The 20,346-nt window shown below is 35.1% G+C and overlaps 1 protein-coding gene across 3 annotated transcripts; it reads right to left on the bottom strand.

Moving 5' to 3' along the window:
* Nucleotides 1–750: 750 nt before the first annotated feature.
* On the bottom strand, nt 751–19,826 carry LOC132111133 (equilibrative nucleoside transporter 2). 3 transcript variants are annotated; one of them, XM_059518312.1, is made up of 13 exons: nt 19,448–19,826; nt 14,707–14,754; nt 12,928–13,009; nt 10,251–10,396; nt 9,999–10,138; nt 9,224–9,358; nt 8,970–9,067; nt 8,797–8,872; nt 7,495–7,673; nt 4,096–4,198; nt 3,215–3,300; nt 2,688–2,887; nt 751–1,073 (listed from the first exon to the last, which is right to left on the bottom strand). In XM_059518312.1, exons 2-13 carry the CDS (start codon nt 14,736–14,738, stop codon nt 962–964), a joined length of 1,389 nt encoding a protein of 462 aa, XP_059374295.1. In that variant the 5' UTR covers nt 14,739–14,754; nt 19,448–19,826; the 3' UTR covers nt 751–961. The 3 variants fall into 3 exon arrangements, with proteins under 3 accessions (XP_059374295.1, XP_059374285.1, XP_059374288.1); XM_059518302.1 differs by having other exon boundaries at nt 7,495–7,691; nt 19,448–19,822; XM_059518305.1 differs by lacking the exon at nt 19,448–19,826 and adding an exon at nt 14,899–15,006 and having other exon boundaries at nt 7,495–7,691.
* Between the last annotated feature and the right edge of the window lie 520 nt (nt 19,827–20,346).

Genomic DNA, 20,346 nt, shown 5'->3' with positions numbered 1-20,346 from the left:
TCTTTGAAACGAGAAGCCATGGAAGTATAATTTCACGTTTATGATCATGCTGGAGTGCTCAAAATTGTGAATATGAATGGGAATATACTTCAGCGATATTTTACTCATAAGAATTTGTAGGGGGGCCAATAAATGTGTCCAACGAGTATTTGAGAAAAACCTTTATTTCATAATGATATTTCCCCCCATTTTAAATTCTTATTATCCAATGAAAGGATACATTTTTGTGATCTTTGAAAATAAAAGATCAAAAGGATTAACAATGCAGATGAATTTTCACAGCCTTCTTTGTTCATATTTACCAAGGGGGCCGATATTTTTGGCCACGACTGTGCATGTAAATGTATTATATATATATATATATATATATATATACACACATATACCGTATTTTTCGGACTATAGGTCACACCTGAGTATAAGTCGCATCAGTCCAAAAATACGTCATGACGAGGAAAAAAAACATATATAAGTCGCACTGGACTATAAGTCGCATTTATTTAGAACCGAGAACCAAGAGAAAGCATTACCCTCTACAGCCACGAGAGGGCGCTCTATGTTTTCAGTGTAGACTACAGGAGAACTGAGCAGCATAGAGCGCCCTCTCGCGGCTGGAGACGGTAATGTTTTCTCTTGGTTCATTTGGTTCATGTCAAATTAATTTTGATAAATAAGTCGCACCTGACTATAAGTCGCAGGACCAGCCAAACCAAGAAAAAAAAGTGTGACATATATATATATATATATATATATATTTTTTTTTATTAATTTCTCCCTTTATGACAGCATGGTGATTCTGTACAGCATGTTTTTTAGCTGCCAAATAAACCGGCGTAATGTCACTGCTTCCCTTCATGAATGTGTCTGATGTGTGTGAACAGTAAGAGACGAGACTGACACCCGAGCGCTGCTGCAGGAGCCTGAGAGCCGAGGATTCAGGAGTGAGAGTGAGATGGTGAGGTCAGGCCAGCAAACGCAGAGGAAACGACAACGCTGCTCCCAACGACAGACCCAGAGCAAGAAAAAACGTCATCAACGCACCGGCCGTCTCAGCATCTTTAGGCTCCACAAGCCTGGAAAGAGAGAAAAACATCAGTATGTGATGTGTGCAGTGTGTTCTTAAAGCAATAGTTCACCCGAAATGAGAATCTATATATTTGTGGTGCCCTGAGAAGGGTTGGGAACCGAGAACCGGTTCTTATTCAGAACCTATTTAGGTTCTGTTTTTTTTTTTTAAAGAACCAGAACCATGAGCAATTTCTACATTTTGGTTTGTTGGTACGTATGGTTTGGCATGTTGTTTTGTCTGACTGTACATGTACCGGCATCACTAAATTACATTATATTTGTCACATATTGTCATAATATACACACTGACTTCAACTTGGATCACTAAATAAATAAACTGCTATTGTCATGTAATTATGAGGGGTAGATTATTTAGTGTACAGGTCACTTCAAGAGTGCTAAACAAAGTGATAGAAAATATTTATTTTCATGCATTTTAAATGTCAAAAAATGTGGAAACCATTCACTGGATCACACCGTTTCCTAAATGCATTATAATTTGTAAAATTGGGGCTTTATGGAGAGTGTTTATACATGGTTATAATTGTAACAGGTTATAGTTTATTAATTTAGGGAAATAAACAAGTGTCTCAGCCCTCAAGGGACTATTTTGCCAAAAAGCAAAAGCAAAATGTTATTGATAGCGTAAAAAACATCAACTTTGAAACACATGCTGATTGATGGACTAGCATTACTCAACATTACTTACTGCCTTCCAGCAACACTACATTCAGTGAAGGGAAAATAGGAAAAAAACATAATAATTCATTTAAATGGAACCGGAAATGTTGAATTTTGACATTGCCAACCTTTAAATTAAGTTGACAGTAAGTAATAAACAGTATTGAATAGTTGAGTATTGTGCATTTTTCCTTACCACAATTTTATACATAGTTGTTTAATGATTTTAATGGAACGGGAACCAGAACTTTTCTAACGATTCCCAACCGTAGCCCTGAGTTTTTTTTGTTTTTTTTTATTTTAAATCTTAACAAATTTGGAGAAATGTAGCATTGCATCAGTGTCTCCTCAATGGATGCTCTGCAGTGAATGTGTGCCATCAGAATGAGAGTCCAAACAGCTGATAAAAACACCACAATAATCCACAAGTAATCCACACCAGTCCAGTCCATCAGTTAATGACTTGAGAAGAGAAAAGTTGCATGTTTGTAAGACGCTATCATTAAGATATTTTTTACTTTTTTGGTTCATTTTACTAAGCATTTTTTACAAGCACAAAGATTTTCTCTTCTCGAGACATTAACTGATGGACTGGAGTGCTGTGGATTATTGTGATGTTTTTATCAGCTGTTTGACTCATTCTGACGGCACCCATTCACTGCAGAGCATCCATTGCTGAGACACTGATGCAATGCTACATTTCTCCAAATCTGATGAAGAAACAAACTCATCTACATCTCGGATGACAGGAGGGTGAGCACATTTTCAGCAAATGTAAATTTTTGGGTGAATTTGGGTGATCATTTGACACTGAAGACTGGCATAATGATGCTGAAAATTCTGCTTTGCATTACAGTTTTTACTGTATTTTTGATCAAATGAATGCAGCCATGGAGAGCCTTTTTGTACACATTATGTGCTGAAACTTGTGTACTCACTGTGGTGCGTAGGTCATGGACAGACACACAAAGTATCCGCTGGACACGGAGAAAAACAACATGATTGCAGCAAACATGAAGTCGTTTGAGAAGAGCACAGGCATGTAGTGTCTCTCCTGAACGTTACACATCATGAGCAGCGGGACGAAGATCACTCGACAGACCACCAGAAGCGGGAACAAACGACTGTCTTTAGACGGCTGCGGGAGACACACAGCACACAGGAGAAATTACATACTGCATGAAAGATCCACCAAGAAACAAGAACCACAATATAAAACAAATAAAATGAAAAAAGAAAACAGGCTGTGGAAAAATGCCACTTTCTCCTTCATTCAGTAACAGAAATATATATCTCAAAGTGCCATTAACGTTCACTCAGGTATAGAAACATTTCTAAGAAAGCAACAAATATTCACGTCACACTGGTTGTGAACAGCTTGAGTTAATTTTTTTATCTGCAGTTCTCTTGGTGGTGAAATATAAATGAACTGATGGAAGAATTAATGATAAAATAATTCACTCACCCACTTCAATAATATTGTGACAGTTCTGCCAGTAAAGTCCATCAAGTTAAACAAGAGAAAACAAAAAAAAGGAATGAAGTATCGTTCTGAAAGAAAGAGGGAGAGAGAAAAAAATGTGATGCACATCCCTTATACATACAATATTGAAAAGTGCTCAAAGTGTGTTATTCTTTACAGATCCCCCAGATGGCAGCATTATCAAATAAAATAGAGATGTGTCATGAAATTATTTAATCGATCCATCTCTATTTTGCGTTTTTGCCAGACCAGCTATAAACATGGTAAAAATATATTTATTTTCTGAGCGCTGACAGTATTTTCTGAATTATGGAGTGAAAAAATTGAAAAATTCTTGTGATTTTGTTGACATATCAATGTTCAGAATATATATATATATATATATATATATATATATATATATATATATATATATATATATATATATATATATATATATATATATATATATATATTTATTTATTTATTTATTTTTCCTGAAAATGTATGTTAAGTAGTACATATTTAATTAGATAATGCCTCAATTTATTATTTAAAAAACCTTCATAAAACATGTAATACAAAACAACTGTCTTAACACACTGTGATTAATCAACTGGGGAAAGCATGGTGATATCTGTTCATTCACCTGTTGTGTCTTGCTTTAAACTCTCATTCTCAGATAAACATTAGACAGAAGGAAAAAAACTATTAATTAGCAATAAAGCTAACCCTAATTCATCTACCATTGATTTTAGGCATAATTAATGGTTATGGTGGGATCAGGGATAGTATATTTAAAATATTTTCTTTGAGGGCTAGGGTTTTAATGAATTGGTAGTCATTGTAATTACAATTTTAATCAATATGTGTGCGTTTCGTACCCCATTTTCCTCCATACACAGTTTTCACATCTACAGTAACCGCAGGGAAAACTGAGAGTGTAACGGTGAATACAAACGTCACACAGAACGCCATAAGCCAAATCTAGAGAGAGAGAGAGAGAGAGAGAGAGAGAGAAGATGATGATGACAATAAGCCACTGTTATAACAGCCAAAACAGACCACAGGCTGTAATACAGGTTTAGACTGTATCAAAGTACAGAGACTGCTCTCAGAGTTATAAATAATCTGCTGATCTGATCATTGATCGTGGTTGTATCTCTCTATTAGTGCTACTGAATCTTAGCACTACATTCGACACTATCGACCACAACATTCTTTTGAATAGACTAGAAAATTATGTTGGCATTAGTGGAATTGCATTGGCATGGATTAATTCTTATTTATCTGACCGTCGTCAATTCGTAGCAGTGAATGATGAGATATCACATTGATCAGTGGAGTATGGAGTACCTCAAGGCTCAGTACTAGGACTGTTGCTTTTCACACTTTACATGTAGCTAGGGATGGGCGTTTTCCGCAAATATCACATTCGAATATTTGAGCTCACAAAAACGAATATTCAAATATTTGTTTATTTAAATTAAGTTTAATGAGACAGACGTTATTTTTCAGCAACATTTATTGTTTCCGTCATTTTTGAACAAGCTTACAATAAGCTTGAACATTACACATCGTGTTTTGTAGCTAAAAACCTTTAACAATGCGCACTGAATGGGATCCTCATCTGGTGGAATACATGGCTCCAGCAAAAACTGTTCCCACTCGTCCCGGCTGGACTCTCTGTAATCATCGCTGAAGAACTGGCTCAGCCTTTTCCGACTAGTGGGCATTAGGGTGACCAGACGTCCCGAAAAATTCGGGACAAGTCACGAAATCTAAACTGTTGTCTCGAGTCCCGAATCTGGCCCTAATTGTCCTGAAAATTATACTAAAGCAAAATCTTGAGTAGTTATTGTCTGATAAACATTAAAAACTGTCTGCGGAGGTTGAGTCGTCCTGCAACCAGCCCCCGCCGGCTGCTCATCGGCTGCAGCATCTTTTTTCTAAAAAAGTTTTTAAGAAATACCATAGGCGGCCAGGCACGAATTTAGATATATCTAATTAATCTATATGCACAAAGACAATACGACATTTTTGTCCCCTTTTTGTTTTAAAGCTTGATGAAGAGAGCGCAAGTTGCTGCAGCTGCGAGGAGGACAGTGATGCACGCGTACAGGAGTGATTGACAGTTCGCGGCACTGTGTACAAAAAAATACTCCGGTACACAATTATTTCCTTATTTTCGTTTAAGCTTATTGGCGTTAGCGTTACAGGAAGGTCTGATTTACTGATTTACGGTCTGATTGCTTTTTTTTTTACAATGACATTTGAGTTCATGATTTTATTGTTGTTGTTATTTGTGGCAGACTAACGAAGTCTAATACCATAAGCCCCCATCCCGTCACCCAAGACAGCAGACACCCCCCGCAGTTCTTATTCATTCATTCATTATTTTTTGCTTGCATACATCTTCAAATATGCCGTGGAGAATCACAGAAAGTTACCGAATTAGGTTTTATTGTGGATTTTTTTTTTTTATGGCAAGCAAAAATATAGCAAAATTTGAATATCATTTTAATTTATCGAATAATTAGAGCAGAACGAATATTCGAATGTTCGACTATCCGTGCACACCCTTGTAACCCTTGGGAGAAATCATCAGGAAAAATGGTTTTCGCTTTCCCTGTTGATACTCAGCTCTATATTTCTTTGTGGCCAGACGAAACATACCTATTTGAAAACCAGAATGCATAGCTGATATAAAAACAACTGGATGACCAGTAATTTCCAACTGCTAAATTCTGAGAAAACAGAGGTGTTAATTATCAGACTTAAAACCTCAACATGTAATAACCTAGAACACCAACACTTGATGGCTGCTCTGTTAATTCCTCATCATCAGTTAGGAACCCATGTATGCTATTTGATAGCAATCTTTCTTCTGAAAACCATGTTTCTAGGATTTTTAAAACCTAGTCTTAAAAATATATCTACATTACAACCTATGCGCTCAATGTCAAATGCAGAGACATGAATGAATGCATTCATGAATTCAAGGTTAGATTACTGTAATACTTTATTGGGTGGTTGTTCTGCACACTTAATAAACAAACTCACGTTATTCCAAAATGCAGCAGCTAGAGTTCTTACAAGAACCAGGAAGTATGACCATATTTGTACTTGATTTTGTCCCCCCTCCCCTCGCGTTTACAGAACTAGTAAAAAAAAAAAAAAAAGTCTTAAAAAAGGACAACTGGCTCCATTATATGGAGATACTTCGGTTTTAAGGCGTAGGACGAACAGCAGGCAGATGTCTACTGTAGGGCCTTATGATTTCTGCGATGCAGAAAACGCGGAATGGAATCGCGGAATCATAAAAACGGAATTTACAGTTTAACGGAATGTCACGGAATTTGTCAAATTTTGAATGAATTAATCAAAAGTAAGTCATTGCGCTTACATCAAATCGCGATATGGACTAATATCTGCAAATATTAAGCCGGAAAAGTCTATTTAAATAAGAATCCTGCATGTTCTGCGTGTCTTGTGTTAATGAATGGCGCAGAAGCGTGTCTTCTTCTATTACACACACGGAAGCGCGCGTGATTTTAGCGTCTTTCCTCTCACTAAATGAGGATGTAAACACATGAAGAACATCTCAAGAACTGCACTTTATGAGCATTTGACCGTTTGATCCGAGTAAAACTAGCATCATATATCACATCACAGACTGTAGTATCACATACACAGAACTGTAAAGGTAAACCCGTCAAAATAAAAGTATTTGCCAGAAATCTATTACTATTGTTTAGCAGAATGTACATAGCCCACTAAGTTATTACTACTATTAAAATGAAATAAACATTTTTTTAAGGAATAATCACACAACAGTTCTTCCATGTTTTATTTTTAATAGTAAATGATAAATAAAGTTTGCTTAATTTTAAATAATTAAAAGAAATTAAATGTTTGTTTTATGCCTACATTTTATAACCAGAAAAATGTAAATACACAGAATTTCAGAAGGGAAAAAAAAATTTCACATAAGGCTATTGTAAGATTTTCTTTTTTTTACTATTTAAGTTGTTTTCATGCATTTAAATAATTACACATGCTAAAACACAGAACTAGGAAACAATAAAACACATGTTGAAGAAAAAATACAACGTTTCATAGGGCCCTAAACGTAATATTTGGCATATTTGTTTTTGCAGTAGTTTTTGGGGGGTTATTTTTCCTGTAAAGATATCGAGATATATTTTTTGCTCCATATTGCCCTGCCCTAGCGCTATATAAATAAAGGTGACTTGACTGTTATTGGTAAAATATAACGGCACCTTTTTGAAGACTTCCAGGATGGAGCTCTTCTGCGTGGACTTGTTTTCTGACTGCAGCGGGATGAAGGCCTGTCTGACCCCCTCCTCTTCGATCACACTGCTATCACCTTTATTAGGATTCCCATTCGCCACAGAGCCAACAGACGGATCACTGGTCTTCTCACAGCCTTCAACATCACCTGGAGGGACAGAGTCACCTTAAAAATAAAATAAAATAAGTTTACTTAATTGCATTGAATGTGCACTTGTTGTGTATTTCAAATCATACATGTATATTTAAACAAAAAACATACTTGCAGATAATATAAAACAACACAATGAAATAAAAGGACACTTAAGTGACTTAAAAAGGGACATTTTCATGACTGTTTAACACACTTAAGTACACTTTTTAAACGCTTAACAAAAATATGTATATAGTTAAAGGATTTTTTTCTTTCTTTTTTACTTAAAAACATTCTATATCATTGTTTTAATAATCTTTTATGTTTTAAAGTACAATTATTTGAATGTCTTGAATAACATAGTAAAGCACATACTTTACATAAAATACTGGATTATAATTTTAACATTAGTTTGTTATTCAATATGATATATTTTGTATATACTCATAAGTTAATTACAATCAACATCAGTTGATCAATAAGGTTTTACTTTAGAAGTCTCTTCTGCTCACCAAGGCTACATTTGATCAAAGATACAGTAAAAACAGTAAAATTGTGAAATATTATTACAATTTAAAATCTGTTTTTATGTGAATATCTGTTCAAATTTAATTTATTCCTGTGATCAAAGCTGAATTTTCAGAATTAGACACATCGTTGCTTTAAAAAAAAATTCTCTGACCACAAACGTTTGAATGGTGGAGTATGTTGTTACAAAATATTTCCTTTTTTAATAAATGCCGTTCTTTATAACTTTTATTTTGATGAAGTTTCAGCTTTGCCTCCATAGACATAAATATTTTTTTAAAGTCTCAAAAGACTTTCAAAAATAATGACATTAAAGTATATTTTAGAATAATATATCAAAGTATTAATGACATTGCAAATAAAGATGTACTTAACTTAAGAAACACTTAAGTTCAGCTAGCTAACTGCATTTAATATACATTTAAAATGTAATACATTTTCATTCAATTGCAATTAACATGAACTGAATGTAATGTTTCAGACACTTAATTGCACGTCAAATATGCTAACGTGTTCTTTTTCACATGTAAATGAGTCTATATTGCTATATTGCTTTTAACTGGTGGAATGGCAGTCCAATATCTGTGAATTTATAGACGGTAAGTTTCACCTGTAGGCAGCAGCCGGCTGGACGTCTCAAGCTCGTAACTCTTGCTTTTGCTGTCCAGGTAAAACCCAGCAAACTCCTGCACACACACACACTCCAGAGATCAGTCTCAGATTCAGGTGACTAAGAAACCGCACAGATGTGACAGGATTACATCTAAACACACACACACTCACCAGTTTTGGGAGCAGCATGTAACTGAAGAGTGTGATGAGAGTCCCGACACACGGAGTGATGAAATAACCCAGAGCTGCAGACTCACTATCAGCTTCACCTGTTAAACACACACACACACACACACACACAGTGAACAGATCTATACAGAACTGTGTGAGAGGTTACTCACACCCTAAATATAAGAAAACAGAAACGAAAAACTAATTCAAGATGTTAATAACTAAAATGATAGTAAAATAGCACAAAATCTCACTTGCGATGGCGAAGATCATTGCAAGAGCAGCAAATGTCCCAGCGAGCCCTTGTCCGCTCATAAAGATGGCACTGTACCTCTGTGGCAACAAACCCACCAAACCAAACAGACTTCCCTGTACCACGGCCCCGAACGCTGAGAGAGACACAGACATAAATACCATGAGCACACAAAACACTAATATCCATGATGGTGATCTACATGAAAAAAAATATTTTGATGCACGTCAGTAATTATGCATTTACTCTGAAACCATTTAAAAGGGTGTTTTCAGTTAGTTAAGTTTGGAGTTGTAAGATTTTTTTGTGTTTTTGAATGATGTCTCTTCTGCTCACCAGTGCTGAATCTAATTGATCAAAAATACAGTAAAAACAGTAAAATTGTAAAATATTATTTCAATTTAAAATAATGGTTTTATATGCGAGTATATAGTTAAATGTAATTTATTTCTGTGATGCAAAGCTGTATTTTCAGCATCCTTCCTCCAGTCTTCAGTGTCACATGATCTTCAGAAATCATTCTAATATAAAAAATGATTATTATCAATGTTAGAAACAACATATTTGTGAAAACTGCGACACATCAAATTTTTTGGGATTCTTTGATGAATAAAAAGTTAAAAAGAACAATATTTATTTGAAATAGAAATATTTTATAACATTGTCTTTACTGTTACTTTTGATCAATGCAATGCATTCTTGAACACATACACATATCGTATACTATATGCATATGAGTGCTGCTAAACAATGCTGAGGTTCCTCTAGTCACTAACAATTGATGAACCAGACAGTGGCCATGGTGACGGAGAAGAAGCGGTCCTCCTCCATCGAGATCTTCACCAGCACAGCAGTGAGGACGAAGAGGATGAGGATGAAGACCAGACTGCCTGCTATCCTCATCTTCTCCGAGATCCTGAAACGCAAATGTTGTAAATGTTAAATATATTATACATGTAGAATTCATAGCTACGTGTCAAGTCCATGTGGTTTTTGTGCACCAGGAACAAAAAAAAAACAGTTCTTACCAATCATAGAGAAAAGAGTTGAGGAAAGTGAACAGCAGCAAAGGCAGCTGGGACAGCAGAGTCATCCAGTTATCAAAATAATACTCCTTCCTGGTGGTTATTGTTCCATTACTCCATTCAGACGTGTTGAGTCTGTTGTTGAAATACTGTAAGAACCAAATATGATTTAAACGCAATAAACAAGCCATTTTAACACTGCATTATACAACCCAAATTCCGGAAAAGTTGGGACGTTTTTTAAATTTTAATAAAATGAAAACTAAAGGAATTTCAAATCACATGAGACAATATTTTATTCACAATAGAACATAGATAACGTAGCAAATGGTTAAACTGAGAAATTTTACACTTTTATCCACTTAATTAGCTCATTTAAAATTTTATGCCTGCTACAGGTCTCAAAAAAGTTGGCACGGGGGCAACAAATGGCTAAAAAAGCAAGCAGTTTTGAAAAGATTCAGCTGGGAGAACATCTAGTGATTAATTAAGTTAATTGATATCAGGTCTGTAACATGATTAGCTATAAAAGCTTTGTCTTAGAGAAGCAGAGTCTCTCAGAAGTAAAGATGGGCAGAGGCTCTCCAATCTGTGAAAGACTGCGTAAAAAAATTGTGGAAAACTTTAAAAACAATGTTCCTCAACGTCAAATTGCAAAGGCTTTGCAAATCTCATCATCTACAGTGCATAACATCATCAAAAGATTCAGAGAAACTGGAGAAATCTCTGTGCGTAAGGGACAAGGCCGGAGACCTTTATTGGATGCCCGTGGTCTTCGGGCTCTCAGACGACACTGCATCACTCATCGGCATGATTGTGTCAATGACATTACTAAATGGGCCCAGGAATACTTTCAGAAACCACTGTCGGTAAACACAATCCGCCGTGCCATCAGCAGATGCCAACTAAAGCTCTATCATGCAAAAAGGAAGCCATTTGTGAACATGGTCCAGAAGCGCCGTCGTGTCCTGTGGGCCAAGGCTCATTTAAAATGGACTATTTCAAAGTGGAATAGTGTTTTATGGTCAGACGAGTCCAAATTTGACATTCTTGTTGGAAATCACGGACGCCGTGTCCTCCGGGCTAAAGAGGAGGGAGACCTTCCAGCATGTTATCAGCGTTCAGTTCAAAAGCCAGCATCTCTGATGGTATGGGGGTGCATAAGTGCATACGGTATGGGCAGCTTGCATGTTTTGGAAGGCTCTGTGAATGCTGAAAGGTATATAAAGGTTTTAGAGCAACATATGCTTCCCTCCAAACAACGTCTATTTCAGGGAAGGCCTTGTTTATTTCAGCAGGACAATGCAAAACCATATACTGCAGCTATAACAACAGCATGGCTTCGTCGTAGAAGAGTCTGGGTGCTAACCTGGCCTGCCTGCAGTCCAGATCTTTCGCCTATAGAGAACATTTGGCGCATCATTAAACGAAAAATACGTCAAAGACGACCACGAACTCTTCAGCAGCTGGAAATCTATATAAGGCAAGAATGGGACCAAATTCCAACAGCAAAACTCCAGCAACTCATAGCCTCAATGCCCAGACGTCTTCAAACTGTTTTGAAAAGAAAAGGAGATGCTACACCATGGTAAACATGCCCCGTCCCAACTATTTTGAGACCTGTAGCAGAAATCAAAATTGAAATCAGCTCATTTTGTGAATAAAATTGTAAACTTTCTCAGTTTAAACATTTGCTATGTTATCTATGTTCTATTGTGAATAAAATATTGGCTCATGTGATTTGAAAGTCTTTTAGTTTTCATTTTATTAAAATTTTAAAAACGTCCCAACTTTTCCGGAATTCGGGTTGTAATCAAACGCAACATTATGGGAAGGAGAAGTCAATACTAGTGGTCACCTGACTGATTTCGTTTTTTATTGATCGTCGATACAGATGACCTATCAAGCAGAGTGGCCTATATATATATATATATATATATATATATATATAAATATATAAATGTGATTAATTAAATATGTGAAGTTTATAAAACAGGTAGTTCAGGTCCTTGATTCTGATTGGCTGAGCCACATTCATGTTGTAAATTACTCTACAAACATACAACTTTGCTCAGAAACCACTTTGCTGGAACTGTTTGAGGAACTACATTGTTTGGTGGAAGAATACAGTTTTTATTAATATCATTAGACTTTATTTGCTCTGTTTTATTCTGTGAAACCTTGCTATATATATGGAATAAACGTTTTATAAAAGCAATAATCCTCATGAAGCAGTGGTTTACAGTGAAATTATAACAGCGAGGGGGTTTTCTTTGTATTGCTTTATTCTAATTGTATTTTGTTATGTGATTTAAACTTAAATGCATCTCAAATAAGACTATTTTACTAATGAACTATCATTCATAAAAATGAACTGTAAGTGTAATAATATTACGCCTGTATAGTGAGTGCTAGAATGGAAGATAAAACTCTAGTCTAATCAGTTTAATCTTGGCTGTTAGCCAACTACTGTAGCAAACTAATTAGTGAACTTATTGGAGAATCCGGATCGAAACAAGATCAATAAAGGGCTTCGGGAATTTCTCTCAGCTTAAAGTGCCTGTAAAAATAGAAACAACTGTGGTGTTCCAGAAACATTCTGAGAACATCCTGTGTTATTCCCATATGACCAGCACTGGGTTTAATTCCCATATTTGGAATGTTTTCCACATTCCGTTACCATAGATGCCGTCATGAAGAAGTTCCATGGCAACAGCGTTCCCAGGCCAAGGATGAAGAATATGATCCCGACGAAGAAGCCGCTAGAGAGAAGAGAGAAGAGCAGTCAACAGACTGTTCAAGTGAAATCATGACATTTTAGATTTTGTTTCTCAAGAATATACGAGTGAAAGCAGGGAACTGAACGTATCCATACTATTTTCTGATCAAAATATATTTTAATTATCCATACTATTATGTGTCAAACTACAACAATAAAACAGTATTATTATCATTACTGTTATATTATTATTATTATAAGAAGATAATTTTTAATTTATGTACAAATACACACAGCCCTTCTATGTCTATATTTATATGAACTATATTTATATATACCTCTATGTACAGTACAGACCAAAAGTTTGCACACACCTTCTCATTCAAAGAGTTTTCTTTATTTTCATGACTATGAAAATTGTCGAGTCACACTGAAGGCATCAAGGGCTATTTGACCAAGAAGGAGAGTGATGGGGTGCTGCGCCAGATGACCTGGCCTCCACAGTCACCGGACCTGAACCCAATCGAGATGGTAACCTACCTCTTGAAGCTCTTCAAGAGAATGCCAAGAGTGTGCAAAGCAGTAATCAAAGCAAAAGGTGGCTACTTTGAAGAACCTACACATGTGTTAATTCATAGTTTTGATGCCTTCAGTGTGAATCTACAATTTTCATAGTCATGAAAATAAAGAAAACTCTTTGAATGAGAAGGGGTGTCCAAACTTTTGGTTTGTACTGTATATATAAATTAATAAAGGGTCAGTATAGGGTCAAAGTTTGGCTCCAACCCTAATCAAACACACCTGTATTGAATTTTTAAGTGAGCCTGAAGACCTTAATTAGTCGCTTCAGGTGTGTTTGATTAGGATTGGAGCTAAACTTTGCAGGACAGGAGCAGGGTTGGGCACCACTGGTATATACAATTAAACACAGGATGAATGAATAAATAAAATAAGGCTGATATACAGTCTTTGCATCCCTCGTTAGTGTTATTTTGGTTAATGCTACAGCTTTTAATAATATTTCGAATTAGCTTATACTTTTATATTTTCATTCGTTATTACTTACGATTACGATTATATATATATATCTTTATTTAAATTTCAGTTTTATTAATTTTAGTCATTTAACACCAATTAGCTGCCAAGGCAACATTTGTTACGTGGTTTAATTTTGTTTGTTTGTTTTTTGTTAAATTTGTATTTTATTTCAGCTTTATTTCAAGAAGCAAGATTTTTATTTTTTTATTATATTTTAACATCTGTAATAGTTTTATTTAACAATAGCAACACTGGTTACAGACTATTTACAAGCTGGTTACATTGTCATTTTTAATAAATCTTAATTTACTCTGAGTTAATCTTGCTAATTGACTCCTGACTGTCTATTGCCAAATTTAAGATGACTGCAAATTTTTAAGACATTTTTTTTTACATGATTTAAGCTTTTTTTATTTTGAAAAGTAAACTCAAGACACTTTAAAGGCTTCAAAAGCCCCTACCTTTACAAAAAAATACATTAATTAATAACAATGAATGACTCGAGGCAATGGCGGGAAGCTATTAGCTTGATTACAGTCTGTTCTGTTGACTCACTCTGTGCTTTCAGATCAATTAAACTCAATCCACACCCTTGTTCAAAGTCACATATCATTGTGCTTCACTGCGATCACATCCATCCTTTAGTTTGAGACACTTCTGTGTTTTAAAGGTAAAAAATTTAATCCACAATGAAGAACGTACCGGTCTGCAGGAGCATCTTCTCTTGGGCTCATTTTGTACGGGTGGCAGCTGTTTGACAAACAAAACATCAAATCATTAAAACACAATTCTAGCTTTACATTAAATACATCACAAACGGCACAAACATTGACCATCTTAAAGCTGCTGCGCTCAATTATAGTCTAGAAAAGAATGAGAAAAATACATCTTTACCTTTATTTACTCCAAATACAGAAAAGATCTAGGTAACACTGCAGTTCCTCCACAAAACAGCAAGACATCTGGTACATGACTGCTTCAGCTACAACAGTTTAACTACACTAAACGTGAGCATGCATGTGGACAAACAGCATTCTGTGAGAAAGAGTAGGAGGAGCGTTCACGTCACAGCAGGTTTACTCTCTCGCACACACGAAAAAGGAATTGAATTACCCAGCAGACACCCGTGCTGTTTGAGGACGTTTAGGTTGCAACGGTGGTAAATTGGAACGAATGCAAAGATAAATGATAACAGACTACTATATATATTTTGTGATAATGAGCCTTCTTTAAAAGTGCACTTAAGTGTATTAAATGTGCACTTATGCACTGTTAGAGGCATATAAAAAAAACTGTACTTGCAGATAATATAGTAAAGAAATAAAAGGCCACTTAAGTGACTTAACACACTTAAGTACACTTCTAAAAGTGGCAAATTAAAAGTTTTATTTTAAATTACATTTTAAATCAGTTTTAATAACCTTTCATTTTGATTTAAAGAAGTTAAATTAGATGTGCTGAATAACTGAAGCACATGTGAAGTACATTTTTATTTGAACTTTTATTCAATATTACAATTAAAGTGAATTGTGACAAATTGCAACTTCATTACAAATGTGTAATTGCAAATATGTAAATACATGACCAATAAGTTTAAACTGAGATTACATTAAAGTATGTTTTAGTTTACCATAAATGCTTGTCATATTTGAAAGATAGCATAATACATCTTTATTTGTAATTTTATTTAAGTTAGCTTAAATGATAATATATTTTTGTCTAATTGCAGTTAACATGCAAACAAACATTACATTCAGTTCACACAATGTATGTTGTTTTAAATTTTTTGCATTAAGTAGGCTATTCTTTTTACACTTAAGTTTTTCAAAGAGTCAGGATTATTTCTTGAGAAAACAAAAATTGCTTAATCCATTATCTTCAATTTACTTCATCAGCTTCTTAAATATTTTAATTTTACTTAAATTTCTCTTGGTTTTAAAAACAAAATTATCTTAAGTACTGTATTCAGTTGTACTGTATTTTAGACTAGCTGTTTGAAGGCTCTACATTTTATAAATTTATAACCGGCAACAACGAAACCTGTTACACAGCATTATTTCTATGAACGATATATGAAGTGATTGAGTAACTGAGTTTTGTTGACTGCTGTGCTGTAAACTGAAGCTAAGGAAACAATGCAAATCTGCTTCAATCGCATGAACTCATACTCATGACTCATACACTACCACCTCCTTCATGAGACACACCACAAATGGGTTTGATGTATTACGACAGCAGCCTGACTCAGATGTGTTTAATACTAAACAAGTACTGTATCTAACAGCAATTCTACTTAATGAATCCCCATAACAACACACCTAGCACACCTGAATCATGAAAAAGGAAAAAAACTCTACAACTTTGAAAAGCAATGAATGGGTACGTTAACATTTTTATGATATCAGAAACTGACTGGATCTTAAAAAGTTGACTCTACATCATCTCCAACAGTTGGACGGAGATTAAATAAAAGGTTTTGGTTACAGGCCCTTGTGCAAAAGAAGTGCGCTTAACTGTATTGAACATGCACTTGTGTACTTAACTGTGCTGACTGTGTAGTGTACCTCAAATCTTAAAAGTATATTTTTAAAAGCTGTACTTGCAGATATGTAATATTAATGAAATAAAAGTCAATTTCAATGACTTAGATTGAGACACTTTCATGACTATTTCTTAACACACTTAAGAACACTTTTAAAGAGCGACATTTGTATAATGCCAAATTAAAGGATTCTGTAAAATACAATTTTCAATAGAAATGACATTAAACAAATATATTATAGTTTACCATAAATGCTTGTCAGTATCTTCAGCAGTATTCTAGCCATATTTGAAAGACAATAGAAACCCTTACAAAATTGCATGTAAAGATGTACTTAAGTCCAACTTAAGCGGGACAAAAACAAAAAAAGTCCAGCTAAACGCATTTCAACATGCAATAAAGAGTCCAAAAGTATTACATTCAGTTCACACCTAAGTATATTTTTACGTACTCTTTTGGAGAGTATGCTTAAGCGTACTTTTACACCACGGGAAACTTGTATTCGTAAGACAGAGAGCACTTAGGAGGGTTTTTCCCGCCAATTTATTTCAGTTATGTGTGGAAAGAGCCACATTTTAAAAATCAAGCAGTTTGTTCCCAACAGCTCACAAATTATCTTCACAAGAGCCAAAGAAATGAAACACAAGGGTAACAGCATGTGAGTAGATAAATAGGGTCACTTTAGAGGGTAACACGAAGAAGGTAATGCCGGGAATTTAGGTGGCAGATATGCAGAGAATGTCAATGGATTAACTCTTTAGTGACTGGTCTAGTGCTTCCATTCAAAAGGTCTGTTAGAGCTTCAGTAGGTTTCTCTCTGGATTGACTGATTTTAAAAAAACACCTGGCGAGAGGGATCTTACATGATTGGATGGATAGGAAATATACTGAGGAAAAATCTAAAGTATTTCAAGATATCCATCCATTGACATTGAGCAATATCTCAATATTTATGAACTTTCTCTGCAATAGCCCTTGAAGCAGATTCAAAAATGTTTAAGTGCAAGAAATAATAAAAATGTAGTTAAAAGCATCCTATTTTCAGCACTGTTTTTCACAAACTGAACACAAGAATGAATGATATTTCATTACATATGTTGAAAAAAATATGATGGTAAACCTTGAGTGTTTTTTACTCAAATTTGATCATTTTATTAACTGAAGTGACAGGATGCTCATCTCTAATACGGTTGTGTTGTTCTTACATGAACATTGCTTTATTTGTGTCGGTTTTAAACGCACATTTGATTTGCTTACTCAGGATCGTGTTCAATAAATCCTGGACTAGGGAAACTTTTACCTCTCATTTTTATTATCAATGTCATCACTTGAACGTTTATGTACTCAAAAAGTATGCTTTATGGTTGTTGTTTGTTGGTTTGCAGTATAAAACCTAAAGTGATTTCAGTATGTAGTAGTACTTTTTCATACTCAAGACAAGGAAGGATCGCAAAACTAATCGGATTACATGCTCTTTAAGAAAAGTGCATTCAAATAATCTTGATATTCATGATGCTGCTTGATTTTATATTAGCCAACAAAACCTTCTTGAGTATAATGCAAACAATCTATGCCTCAAAATCAATAAATCTGAAAGATTTGTCCTTTTCTTTATCGTGGAGACTCTTATTTGTCATGGACCCATTAATATTCTGTCTAATGATCTATTCCAGCATAAACAAACCTCACTGAACAGATTTAACACGAACACATCTCTCCATCTTCCTCTTGTCCACCCCTTCTTCAGAAACATCATCTGAATCTAAACACAGCACTGCTTCATTTACAACAGCCTCTCCTTTCTGTCTGCTTCAAGCCACCTTCAGTCATGTGGTCAATAACATTTTTGCATATTTAAATACAGAGATCATACGCACTAGTCAGGATATTAAAATTGTGGTTTACCAGAAGTCTCTACTCTGCTTAAAATTCTTTAGTGATTAATAAAACATTATGCAAGATAAATGTTTTCTTAGCAGTAGTGTACTTATCACGGTCGGATATTGGCAATAAAGAAGTAAAATAAAAATTATATATATATATATGATTCTTGAGATAAGGAACAAAACAGGTCCTACACACAAAACCCCTAAAGTACTTTAAATGTTCCTTTAGATGACTCATAATTGAAGACTTCACACTGTTATTGGGTGGAACAAATTAGATTATGATGCTTTTAAACACATCTAAGGGAGTTGACACAAATTAATTTAAGTGAATAAATGTAAAAAAAAAAAAAAAAAACATTCAGCAAAACCTGCTCCTTTCCATGGTTCATTAGCTGTGACTAACTTTTCTCTACAAATATAAACATGTAGAAATAATGTATTATTAAATAATAAAAACTTAACATTTAAAACATGTTTTGTCCCTTATCTCAAGAATAAGCAATTACGTATATAAACACACACACACACACACACTCTATATATATATATATATATATATATATATATATATAGCATATCTACATAAAGATATAGAAATATTATAGAATTGTTAAAGACGAATCGAATGTTGAAACCCGGTGTTCTTTTTTTTTTACAAATACACAAATAAAGATAAATAATAATAAAAATTAAAACAAATTAAGCTGGAGAGTTATTTTTTTATTGCTTAAGTGAAAGACGCTTTCAGACAGAGACTGCTTTGCTTTGACCGTCTGCGTGGCACAAAAGCTGCTCTGTTTCCTCTCCGCTGGGAGGCTAATGCCATAAATTACCGGAGTAAACACCAGCAAATTCAATTCACTGTGAGAGAAACCGAGAAACAGACATAGATGATGATGTTGATGATTTCAGAACGCTGTCATCACGTGAGTTCACGGCGATCAAGTTTGATATCTAAACAGAGAAATGAAGGTTACCCGGAGGAAAGTCGTCGTTTCGTTTATCTGCTCACCTGTAAACACGATCTTCTTGGTTATTCTCTCATTTCATCTGCTCCATTCACGCGCATAATATCCGCTCAACGCTGCTCTATACGCATTCATTAGGATCCGCGTGTCTCAGGAAGCATGAAGCTACAACCATAGGCTACACCACATGGTCTCTGTGCAGGTTTTCTTCGGCAGCTGGCGAACCAGCAGCTTGTGGTGAATTACCGCTACCAGCCGGATTGGAGTCCGCACCTGCGGCTGCTCTGACGGTCTTCTGCTGGAGGAATGAGCTTCAGACGCAAACAACCGTACCACGGAGCCCGGGAGGTCACCTGTAGGAGAAAAAAATACAAAACGTGCGCACGGATTATGAATTTGTGGGTACGGTTCATAGACCGTATAAAAACATGTACGTAGTGTCCGTGACGTCACACGTAGACTCCTGGGCCCGTATTCATAAAGATTCTAAGAATCCTCTCAGAAAACTCTTAATTTAGCTTAAAAACTTGTACGTAGGAGTCTTAGCTTAAGAGCGATTCGGGACCGATCTGAGAGCAACTCTAGAGCAAGAGCAAGTTTATCCTAATTCTCACTTTGAATTTACATGCCTAATTTTTCCTATTTGACCGTTCTCTCACACACACACACACACACACACATTATATGTGTGTATATAAATCCTTTGTTTTATTTACCATGCTTGTAATTTCATATAAGGTATTTGATTGGCTTAGAATGATACAAATTGTTCCACTCTTTCCAATCACAGTGATTGCTGTCCTATTTAAGTGGCGGTTTAATGTTGGTTTTAATGTATCAAACATGGAATCAAAACCAAGAAGGGAGAAAAAAGCCAAACTGGACAGAGGAACAGTGTTTACTGTTAGCCCAGTTAGTGGATGAACACAAGGCCATTCTTAAA

Source organism: Carassius carassius, chromosome 2 (genome assembly GCF_963082965.1).
Source record: "Carassius carassius chromosome 2, fCarCar2.1, whole genome shotgun sequence".
Lineage (NCBI taxonomy): Eukaryota > Metazoa > Chordata > Actinopteri > Cypriniformes > Cyprinidae > Carassius > Carassius carassius.
This window is presented reverse-complemented; position numbering and strand designations above follow the sequence as displayed.

Coding starts and splice junctions, on each gene's coding strand:
- LOC132111133 (XM_059518302.1), bottom strand. CDS start 14,738: ATGAGCCCAAGAGAAGATGCTCCTGCAGACCG. Junction 7,692..8,796: donor CAGCCGGCTGCTGCCTACAG/GTGAAACTTACC, acceptor TTTATTTTTAAG/GTGACTCTGTCCCTCCAGGT. Junction 3,301..4,095: donor TGTGTATGGAGGAAAATGGG/GTACGAAACGCA, acceptor TCTTTCTTTCAG/AACGATACTTCATTCCTTTT.